At 38.0% G+C, this 12,084-nt stretch overlaps 1 protein-coding gene and 1 pseudogene across 1 annotated transcript; both read left to right on the forward strand.

Moving 5' to 3' along the window:
* The first annotated feature begins 3,508 nt into the window (after window positions 1–3,508).
* Window positions 3,509–3,627, forward strand: LOC134327169 (5S ribosomal RNA; annotated as a pseudogene).
* Window positions 3,628–5,122: 1,495 nt separating this feature from the next.
* On the forward strand, window positions 5,123–11,215 carry LOC134326393 (tripartite motif-containing protein 16-like). The gene is made up of 6 exons (XM_063008547.1): window positions 5,123–5,701; window positions 5,819–5,914; window positions 8,392–8,625; window positions 9,144–9,303; window positions 9,404–9,463; window positions 10,566–11,215. Exons 1-6 carry the CDS (start codon window positions 5,123–5,125, stop codon window positions 11,099–11,101), a joined length of 1,665 nt encoding a protein of 554 aa, XP_062864617.1. The 3' UTR covers window positions 11,102–11,215.
* The last annotated feature ends 869 nt before the right edge of the window (window positions 11,216–12,084 follow it).

Below are 12,084 nucleotides of genomic sequence, written 5' to 3' on the forward strand. Positions count from 1 at the left end.
GAAAGACACAGAAGGAAGTGTGGAACTACTGTTCGATTGGATTAAAGAATAGCCAGAATGGCAAAGGCTCAGCCAATGATCACCTCCAGAAAGATCAAGGAACATGTGAAGTTACCAGTGAGTACAGAAGATGATTAAGTGAAGCCAATTTACCAGCAAGAACTTCTCGCAAAGTTCCGTTGTTAAGAAAAAGACGTCCTGAATGGGTTCAAATTTACCAAGGAACACATTGACTGGTCCAAAGAAAAATGGCTTAACATTTTGTGGACTGGTGAAAGCAAAATTGTTCTTTTTGGGTCTAGCGGCCGTAGACAGTATGTCAGACGACCCTCGAGGACTGAATTTAAGCCAAAGTTCACTGCATGGTGGTACAAAATGATATGGGGATGTTTTTCATACCATGGTGTTACGTCTATTTATCACATACAAGGGATCATGGATCAATTTGAATATATAAAAATACTTGAGGCCCTATGTCGAAGAAGAAATGTCCTTAAAATGGGTGTTTCAACATGACAATGACCCAAAACATCTTGGTTACAGACAAACAAGAATAAGGTAATAGAGTGGCCAGCCCAATCCCCTGACCTCAATCCCACAGAGAACTTGTGTTCTGATATCTGAAACACATTTTTATTTTAGGCAAAACCCAAAATTGCAGAAGAACTGTGGAATGTCTAATCATCCTGGACTGGATACCTGTTCAGAGGTGCCAGAAGTTGGTCGACTCCATGCAACACAGATCTCAGAAACAATTGTTATGGCACTAAATATTAGTTCAGTAATTTAAAGTAAAGTGAAACCTCAAACATTTTCAGTTTATATACAGTGCCTTGCAAAAGTATTCAGCCCCCTTGAACTTTTCAACCTTTTGCCACATTTCAGGCTTCAAACATATCGATATGAAATTGTAATTTTTTGTGAAGAATCAACAACAAGTGCGACACAATCGTGAAGTGGAATGAAATTTATTGGATATTTTAAACTTTTTTTAGAAATAAAAAACTGAAAAGTGGGGCGTGCAATATTATTCAGTCCCCTTGCGTTAATACTTTGTAGCGCCACCTTTTGCTGCGATTACAGCTGCAAGTCGCTTGGGGTATGTCTCTATCAGTTTTGCACATCGAGAGACAGAAATTTTTGCCCATTCTTCCTTGCAAAACAGCTCGAGCTCAGTGAGGTTGGATGGAGAGCGTTTGTGAACAGCAGTTTTCAGCTCTTTCCACAGATTCTCGATGGGATTCAGGTCTGGACTTTGACTTGGCCATTCTAACACCTGGATACGTTTATTTGTGAACCATTCCATTGTAGATTTTGCTTTATGTTTTGGATCATTGTCTTGTTGGAAGATAAATCTCCGTCCCAGACTCAGGTCTTTTGCAGACTGCAACAGGTTTTCTTCCAGAATGGTCCTGTATTTGGCTCCATCCATCTTCCCATCAATTTTAACCATCTTCCCTGTCCCTGCTGAAGAAAAGCAGGCCCAAACCATGATGCTGCCACCACCATGTTTGACAGTGGGGATGGTGTGTTCAGGGTGATGAGCTGTGTTGCTTTTACGCCAAACATAACGTTTTGCATTGTGGCCAAAAAGTTCGATTTTGGTTTAATCTGACCAGAGCACCTTCTTCCACATGTTTGGTGTGTCTCCCAGGTGACTTTTTATAGATATCTTTGAGAAATGGCTTTCTTTTTGCCACTCTTCCATAAAGGCCAGATTTGTGCAGTGTACGACTGATTGTGTCCTATGGACAGAGTCTCCCACCTCAGCTGTAGATCTCTGCAGTTCATTCAGAGTGATCATGGGCCTCTTGGCTGCATCTCTGATCAGTCTTCTCCTTGTTTGAGCTGAAAGTTTAGAGGGACGGCCGGGTCTTGGTAGATTTGCAGTGGTCTGATACTCCTTCCATTTCAATATGATCGCTTGCACAGTGCTCCTTGAGATGTTTAAAGCTTGGGAAATCTTTTTGTATCCAAATCCGGCTTTAAACTTCTCCACAACAGTATCTCGGACCTGCCTGGTGTGTTCCTTGGTCTTCATGATGCTCTCTGCGCTTTAAACAGAACTCTGAGACTGTCACAGAGCAGGTGCATTTATACGGAGACTTGATTACACACAGGTGGATTCTATTTATCACCATCAGTCATTTAGGTCAACATTGGATCATTCAGAGATCCTCACTGAACTTCTGGAGTGAGTTTGCTGCACTGAAAGTAAAGGGGCTGAATAATATTGCACGCCCCACTTTTTAGTTTTTTATTTCTAAAAAAAGTTTAAAATATCCAATAAATTTTGTTCCACTTCACGATTGTGTCCCACTTGTTGTTGATTCTTCACAAAAAATTACAATTTCATATCGTTATGTTTGAAGCCTGAAATGTGGCAAAAGGTTGAAAAGTTCAAGGGGGCTGAATACTTTTGCAAGGCACTGTATATAAATTTTTTTGAGAAAGGCTGGCACTGCTATTTTTTTTGAACAGCCTAATATTAATCTTTTTTTTTTTTACTTTCTGTAAAGGATTAACACAAACTAGCTAAATTTTGTTAATGTTTTGATTTAGAATTGAAAGTGTAGTATTTTCAGTGCATTTGCATTTATGTAAATTAAAGTTATTATAATGATTTTGTGCTTTATTCACTTTTTAAAATCACTGCTATTTTTTTTAACACCACTGTACATCTTGTGTATTAGCCAGTATACAACACATTTTGTAGTATATATTATTCTAACCCTCTATGAGGAATATCTTCTAAGGTTTTGCCTCCATGATTCATCATGCCCTTTTGGATAAGATCCCAGTTAGAAAACTGTAGATCACACAGATTTTATCTATAGCTACAAAAACATGGAATAAGGAACAAATCATTAGAACTGAACTAAAAAGGGAGCAGCAACAAAAATAGTTTTACGTATATAAATAGCTAAGTACATAAAAATGTAATAAATGCTCAACATTTTCACTCAGTAATTAACTTTAAACTCAACTTTAACTTTAAACAACCTTGACTGTACCTATTGAACTGCTAATAAAGCACAAAACTGAAAAATAATCGAATACTTCTTGTGTTGTCGTAATGTTAAGGGCAGATGGTTATTTAAAAATAATTGACTTTCCTAGATGTATGAAAAATGCATCTAAAATCACTGAACGTATGTATAAACGTGGTTAAATAAAACGTTTACACATAGCAGTATTAGATAAACCGTTATTCAACTGTAATCAATCAAGTACAGCTCATTTGAGCTATATTTTTTATATAGATTTTTTTTAAAAGTCACATAGTAACGGCATTACATACTCTTAAACATAACTTTTTAAGGAATTAAAACTAAAACATACATTACTAACCGCTAGCACAAATAAATTAGGCAAAGGTTGCACAGAATTATAGTGGAACACTTGAGTCAAAAACCGATGTGCGCATGCTCGGTAGGACAAATCAATGAGTAGGATAAATCGACAGAACAACGGACGTCTATAAGAAGCAGCTTGTTTACAGAGTATCGCTTATAGCCACACCACCCTGAGAACACCTGATCTCGTCTGATTCTGGAAGCTAAGCCGGGTCGGGCCTGGTTAGTACTTGGATGGGAGACCACCTGGGAATACCAGGTGCTGGAAGCTTTTATCCACACACACCCACCTTCACTCCAAACCTCCTGTTACACACTGACCCAGCGGCTTTTTCTTCATCAAAGCTAATGTCCAAGGCAGTTAAACAAAGTTATTATTATTTATTTATTGTAATATTTACATTATAATTTCCTGTTGTACGAGCAGGACGGGTAAGTGTAGCATCTCTCCTATAAAATATTTCTTTAAATAAAAAAACATGTGAAACAGTTGCAGGATGAGACATAAAAAGTAGATGTGTGTGTATTATTTAAAACTAAACTGAATGATAATTGGTTACCTTCAAATAATTGTGCAGCATGTGCTTTTGATTTACATTTAGTGTTAACAAGTAAAGAAAGGACCCACCGTGACCCTGACCATGTGCTATATAAATAAAAAAGCACACCCCTCTCTCTCTCTCTCTCTCTCCTTTAGTTCAGCAGAAGTGAAACTGATCTGATCCTGTTCTGTTCGAGTGCGGATCTGTTCCGTGTCTGTGTTTGTAGTTTTGTTGATAATTGAAGTTGATGAACGCAGGTGAGTTTATACATTTCCACACTTCTGTACATTACTGTGTATTGTTACTTTATGTAGTTCAGATTGTTGATTTGATTTAAACACACTTGTTTTGAACAGAACACTCACGAACTAAACCAGGAAGTCTTGGACATTCGCCTGACATTCGAGTTTCTTTCGGCTAATAAACATCCAAAAATGAGTGAAACTGCATTAACTGATTCTGCAGTAAACAAGGAACAAACTACAATGAAATATGTTTAAAAAGTTTTTTCTGTAAATGTTTATTTTCTGTTATTTTGTAAATGTGAGGTTCATCTGCGTTGAAATGAGAAGGAAGTGCTAAGGGAGCGTCTACAAAGTGCATGAAGCCGAGGTGCAGTTATTACCCAGTGGCATGTACCATTCAATACAACTGTATAAAGTCCTACAGTATGGGTACAGTAAAAATATAGTGTCAACAATTCTAAAAACAATCATTTTAATATAATAAACTATGCAATAGTTACCTAGTGACATGTACCACCCACTACACTTACATTACAGAAACAAACCCTACAGTATGGGTACAGTATTAAAGAATTAAAAGTAAAAAATCAACAACATATTTTTTATATAACCAAGGATGTAGCAGTTAACTAGTCGTATATACTAGTTACTACAACCACATTATAAAAGTCCTACAGCATGGGCACAGTAACGAATCATAAAATGTACTACAGTAAAGATACAGTAATAATAAATAAAGAAGATTAACAACAATTGAAAGGTTGTAGTAGTTAACTAGTCACCTGTACTAGTTACTACAACCACAATACGAATTAAAAGTCCCTCAGCATGGGTACAGTAGGTCATCAAAAAATTTTAAAAAATAACAAAAATTGAGAGACATAAACCTAAACATAACGCTCACAAACTAAACCAGGAAGTCTGAGCTGCTGTAAATAATTTGCTGTGTTTTCTGGTGTTTCTGTTTATTTGTAGAAAAATGGCTGAGTCCAAAATTTCAGTAGCTCAGGATGAGTTCAGCTGTTCAGTCTGTCTGGAAACACTGAAGGATCCAGTAACTATTCTTTGTGGACACAGTTTCTGTATGGTGTGTATTAATAACTGCTGGGATCAGGAGGATAATAAGGGAACATACAGCTGTCCACAGTGTAGAAACACCTTTACTCCAAGACCTGTTGTGAGTAAAAACATTATTCTGGCAAACGTTGTAGAGAACCTGAAGAACAGAGAATCCCAAGTTCCACTTCTTTCTGGACCTGAAGATGTGGAGTGTGATTCCTGCACTGGGAAAAAATACAAAGCTGTAAAATCCTGTCTGGTGTGTTTGGCCTCTTTCTGTGAAACTCACCTTCAGCCTCATTATCAAATTCCTTCTTATAAGAAGCACAAGCTGGTTAAAGCCTCCAAAAGACTCCAGGATCAGATCTGCTCTCAGCATGATAAACTGCTGGAGGTTTACTGTCGTACTGATCAGCAGTGTATCTGCACATTGTGTATGCTAGACAATCATATAGGACATGATACAATATCAGCTGCAGCAGAAAGAACTGAGAAACAGGTAAAAATATTATACAGCTCTCTTTAACAAGTAACAACTCATTAGCATTTACACTGATGTTGTTTATGTGGTGCTCGTACACAATACAAGTAAATTCTGAATTGTTATTCTGTGTAGAAGCAGCTGCTGGAGATCCAGAGAAAATTCCACGAGAAAATCCAGAACAGAGAGAAGGAACTTTGTGAGCTGATAAACGCTGTGGAGTCTCACAAGGTAAGTTTTATTAACAAAAAGCTCTCAGGATCAGTCAGACTCTTCTCCATTAACCCTTCTGTCATGTTCACCTCCCGCCCCTTACTTTAGTGTTCCCGGTCAAAATTGACCGGTCTGTTTTAACTGCTCTTAAATTAGCACAAAAACCATTTTTCACCACCAAATTTTTATTCAACATTCTTTAGCTGTGATCAATGTCTCAAAGTAGTGTTTAACATGAATTTATAGAATTAGACATAAAATAACTGCAGTGAAAATACAAAATGAACATGTTTGTCATTTCGCCAGCGGACGGGTCGTGTATCTCTGTTATCAAATCGAATAATTCTTGAAAGGACATGAAACTGTTGTAAGGACATAGTTGCCCGGAATATAGGCCTGCCAGACTCTGCATCCCACAGACTTTTTGTAGCCTCATTGTTTGAGCGATATACTCCTGCTAAAATCAACAGACCAAAGTAGGCTTGGAGGTCTACCAGGTCGATTTCTCTCCAGGTGTCCCCAAACACACGCTTCCCCTCCAGGTTTGTCATCTCCAGTATAATTCCCTCAATGGACTCTGGTAAAAAGAGTTGGAAGCTGGACTTGATGTCATCCACACGAGATGTCGCATACCGTGTTGGCCCTGGAGTCATCTTTATGATGTTTTCCACTCTCGCTCTACTTCCTCTGTCCTGGGGGGATGAAGACCAGAGCAAGTGTCCACTCTTGGACTGGAATCTCTCCTCAGGTGCCTGTTCTTCAGGTGCCTCTCCCTCTCCATCTGACTGGTCAGTCTCCTCAAAGTTTGGATCTAAATCTGTGTTGTCTTCCACTTCCGAGACATCCTCCTCTATCTCTGGTTCAATTTCAGTGCCCTCTTCATCATGTCCAAAAACCTGGACCAGAACCTCTTCCACAGATAACCGCTTGGTCAGTCGCCTACTCATTGTGCTCAGAGTAAAATGAGTGCAAGGCAAACATCAATCTATATATATGGGGTCTGTGTGAAGATGATACATTGATTAGTCTGGAAGGTGTGGTTAACGTGTGGTTCACGTGGGGGATGGGCACATAAGCGCGGGAAAGAGATGGGTTCACATAACAGACACCTGTTTAGTCTGGTCAAGATATGATACATTGTTTCATCCGGAAGTTGGTTCACGTGGGAGGATCGGCACATAAGCGCGGGAAAGAGATGTGTACACGCAAAAGACATTGTTCAGTCTGAAATGTGTGTGTGAGTGAGTGAGTGAGTGAGTGAGTGGGTGGGTGAGTGGGTGGGTGGGTGAGTGAGTGAGTGGGTGGGTGAGTGGGTGGGTGGGTGGGTGGGTGAGTGAGTTTGGGTGGTGTGTATGGGGATGTTTTCTGTCTGATGGATAAATATAGTCTGGATACCCATTCATTTCCTATGGCGGTCACTTTTGACCGGGAACACCACAGGTGTCACAAGGCTGACTAAAACACTCAAAATTCAATGAAAGAGGTGATCATCACTTTTATATGTTCAAGTGCATATTGTGGAGGATATCATGAGGCCTTGAGGCAATCAGATGTAAAACACAATATTTATGAGTGTTTTAAGTTGTAAATCGGTCAGATTTGACCCGAACACGACAGAAGGGTTAAACCAATCTCCATAAAAAATGATATTTTTAAATTCTGCCTGGTTATTTGGTGATTGATGCTGTACAACAATTCTGAGGTTGTGCTAATCATTATAAGGGGGATAAGATCAGATTAGGACGTTGACTGGGCCACCGCAAAAGATTATTGATTGTTGTTTGGATCAAGATGCTTAAATAGGACAGTTGTAGCCTAGTGGTTAAAGCACTGGACCAGTAAGCAGAAGGTCGCTGGTTCAAACCCCACCACTGTCAGGTTGCAACTGTTGGGCCCTTGAGCAAGGCCCTTTACCCTCAATTGCTTAGACTGTATACTGTAAGTTGCTTTGAATAAATTCGTCTGGTAAATGTAAACATAAATGACTGTATAAGATCTCTGGTAAAGACTTGAGAAGATCACCAAATTGAATTTCCCGGTTTTGGCCAGGCTGCTGTTTCCTAACACTCAAAATAATTTCTGTAACAGTATGCTACCACCAGCACGTTTTACAGTATATATGGTGTTTTTAGGTTTTATTAGATTTAATCCACACATATAACTTTGAATTAAGGATATACAGAAGCAGGTGTGTTGTATCGAAAATCTGATATGCTGGAAAACTAAAGTGATGATGAACACTGAAGAAGTGCTGGAGTTTAAGGTGGAACACTGGAACTCTTTCTTATATTTGGGAAGTAGAGTATCAAATACTGCATCATGTGGACATGATGATGATGGTAAAATTTTCAAGGGTATGAAAAATCAAGCTATTTAGCATCATTACCAATCTATGAGTGATGAAAGTCTTAGTCTGGCCAGTAGCTACATATGATTGTAAAGGATAGAGAAATATCTGAGTGAGAAATGTTTCCTCTTTCTGAATCTTCTAACAGTGTTCTGCACAGACAGCAGTGGAGAACATTGAGAGGATCTGTACTGAACTAATCAACTCAATTAACAGAAGATGCTCTGAGCTAAAAGATCTGATCAGAGATCGAGAGACAGCAGAAGTAAGTCAAGCTGAAAATATCCTGAAACAGGTGGAGCAGGAGATTGTAGAGCTGAAGAGGAAAGATGCTGAACTGGAGCAGCTTTCACACACAGAGGATCCCGTCCATTTCCTCCAGGTAACAGCACTAACAATAATTATATTATTGCTGCACCAGTCCATGTAATGAAATATGTTCAGAATGTGAAAAAACTTGACAGTAGCGTCAAAAAGATAAGAAAAAGTATTTTGTGACTTGTGAACATCTGCTGGTTTTAAAAACGAGAAAAAAACAGATAACACCTGAAGCAGACTTTAAAAGATTAGGTTGAATATTTTGGTAATGGTGGCCTCTAGTGGACAGGTCGTGAAATAACAGGAAGACAGTGTTGCTGAATGAAGAATGTTGTTTGAACTGTAGGATTATTTAATAATGCATTTTCAGAGTCGTTGCTTATAAAAACTGGTCTGTACCTGAATGCTTCTTTTATACCCAAACACAGCTGGATTATCTGTTTAAGATGTTTTTGGAGCGTTTTACAATTTTCACAGTAGTGTAAAATTGTCCTTGTCCACCTATTTTCAATAGTTTTACAGGCACAAGTTTATTAGTTTATTATTTGAATCATTTGTGATTTTTTTTCTGTCTGGATGTAGAATTTTCAGTCCCTCTCGGCTCCTGCTGGATCTGCAGAATCACCCGCCATCACAATCAGTCCTTTCCTCTTATTTGATGATGTTACAAAGTCTGTATCTCAGCTGAGAGAGAAAGTAGAAGAATTCTGGAAAGATCAGTGTGAGAAGATACCAGATGAAGGTGAGTTCAAGCCCTCAGTGTTCCATTGTGTTCAAAATGCTTCGGTACTCAAATATCAAACAAAACAATCAAATCCACATTTTGTTCATTTTTTCTGCAGTGAAGAGAGTCCGGATTACTCCACCTACTGAACCTGAAATCAGAGCAGATTTTCTTCAATGTAAGTTTCTCACAAGCACACAAACATACACAGTGCAGTGAAAAAGTATTTGCACCCCCCAGTTATCTGTATTTTTACAGATTTGTCACACCTCACTAGTTCAGATGCTACAGCAGCTCAGTTTGGTTCAAAGTCTAAATTTGATTAAGTCCAAAACCTAAACTTTATTTCCTCAGATTTATTTTAACAAAGATCTGCTCTTGTTATTTGGTTAAGTGTTTAATCTTTAAATCATGAACTGATAACCAGACATTCTTCTTTAGCCCTGAAACACCATCACATAACCACCACCATGACTGACTGTTACTAAGATGTTTTTTTATTGTAAAATGCTGTTTTAGCATCATTGCAAGTTTAAAAATTCATCAGTTCACAGAACATCATCAAAGCTTGAGGGTCATTAAGATTCTTATATTGGTAAATAAAAGGCAGGGCTTTATGTTCCTCTTAGTTAGCAGTGACTTTACATTGCGACTCTCCCATAGATTTTATTTTTGCTCAATCTCCTAAAAACAGATCTAAATCAGATCTAAATTGAGGTCAGCAGGTCCTGCGGTTTCCTAAATGTTTGTTTGGGTTCTAGTTTGTTTTCCTTGATAAGACATTGATGTGCTCTTGAAGCAATCTGAATCTTCCAAGTGTCATTTGGAGATCATGATTCTAACTGTGGTTCACTGAAGTACTAAAACCTTAGGATTGGCTTTGTAATGTGTTCCAGACTGATATATTGCAATTACTTTTTTCAACTATTTTGGAATTTGTTTGGACAGTGGTGAAATGGTTCTGATAGTTATTATGCCTCATTTGGGTCCTTGCTAAAGACCACTGTTGCACTTAATTTTCTTCAATAGTTATTTAAAATCACCAAGAACTTTAGAGGTCATGAAGTTAAAACAAGTAAAACAATCATTTAAACTGCTGTCTGTATATTCCTGTTTGTGTGTCTGTATGTGTTTATGTATGTTTGAGTGTCTATGTGTAATGTCTGTTTATGTGCAGTGTTTGTTTGTGTAGCTTTCATGTGTGTTTGTGTAGCATTTACACAATAACACACACTCTCTCTCTTCTATGTTAATTGGTTTCTTTTGTGTTTCCTCTCCAGATTTTTGTCGGTTCACACTGGATCCAAACACAGTAAATAAAAACCTCTGTCTGTCTGAGGAGAACAAAGTGGTGACCTGGAGTGGAACATTACAGTCGTATCCTGATCATCCAGATAGATGTGATAGTTACTCTCAGGTTGTGTGTAGAGAGAGTGTAAGTGGACGCTGTTACTGGGAGGTTGAGTGGAGTGGGGATTATTGGGTTGATATAGCAGTGTCATATAAAAGCATCAGCAGGAAGGGAGGTGGTCTCAAGTGTGTGTTTGGACGGAATGATCAGTCCTGGAGTTTGTTCTGTTCTCCATCCAGCTTTTCATTTTGCCACAATAACAAAGAGATTGAAATTCCCATAATGCAGAGTTCCTCTAGAATAGGAGTGTATGTGGATTATGAAGCAGGAACTCTGTCCTTCTTCAGCGTCTCTGATACAATGAAGCTCCTCCACAGAGTTCAGACCACGTTCACTCAGCTCCTCTACCCGGGGTTTGGTCTTGATTCAGGATCAAAAGTGAAACTGTCAGATTTAACAAATTAAATTTAAAATTTACATGAAATTGTAACATTAAACTGTTTGGGTGATTTTAGAATATGTGAGGCAGTGATACATTTATGAAGATTTTCTTTTTAATCAGGAAATTTAAAAATATATAAAACACAATAAATACAGTGCTGTGAAAAAGTATTTACCCCCTTTCCTGATTTCTTCTTTTCTTAAATATTTATCATCTAAATGGATTCAGATATTAAAACTAAATGAAATAAAAGACAAACTGAATATTTAAAAACATAAAAGAGAAAATTTGTGTACATTACAAAATGGTAAATGTGATCATTTTCACCTTAAACTTCTTTCTTCCCAAGTCTATTATAAAAAAAAAACTTATTATAAAAATGATAATTTTCCTTTTGAACCACAGGTTGGTCATTTCAGCAGTAGTGAGCGCTTATGAGCAGTAATAACTGAGAGACGTTTGGTGTTTCTAGGCTGTTTAGTACATTAAGCCACATGAGGTGTTTTAGACTCTCCTGAAGAAGCTGATTCTCACCTGATTTCTCCTGAGCTGTAAAACACAAGTTTAAAAGTGAAACCAGCACATGGTGAGGAATAATACAGCAGAACTTAGATATGTGTGGATGGTTTCAGAGGGGATTTGATTCCTTAATTTAAGTCAGTGCCTGTGTGAACAATAGTCACAAGATCTTCATATCATATTTTTTTAACAATTATCCAATAGTGCCACAAGAGGCGCCAAACAATAATACAAGTCAAGTCACATTTATTTATATAGAGCTTTTTACACTGAACATTGTCTCAAAGCAACTTTAAAGAATCCAGGACCAACAGACCAAAAACCGCTGATGAGCAAACCGAGGGTGACAGTGAGAAGGAAAAACTCCCTTAAAATTACAGGAGAAACCTTGAGAGGAACCAGACTCAGCAGGGACCTCCATCCTCCTTGTGTGGCCTAGAGGATTATTTAAATAAATAAAATGTACACAAATCATACATACACAAAC

The sequence above is a fragment of the Trichomycterus rosablanca genome, chromosome 14 (genome assembly GCF_030014385.1).
Source record: "Trichomycterus rosablanca isolate fTriRos1 chromosome 14, fTriRos1.hap1, whole genome shotgun sequence".
NCBI lineage: Eukaryota > Metazoa > Chordata > Actinopteri > Siluriformes > Trichomycteridae > Trichomycterus > Trichomycterus rosablanca.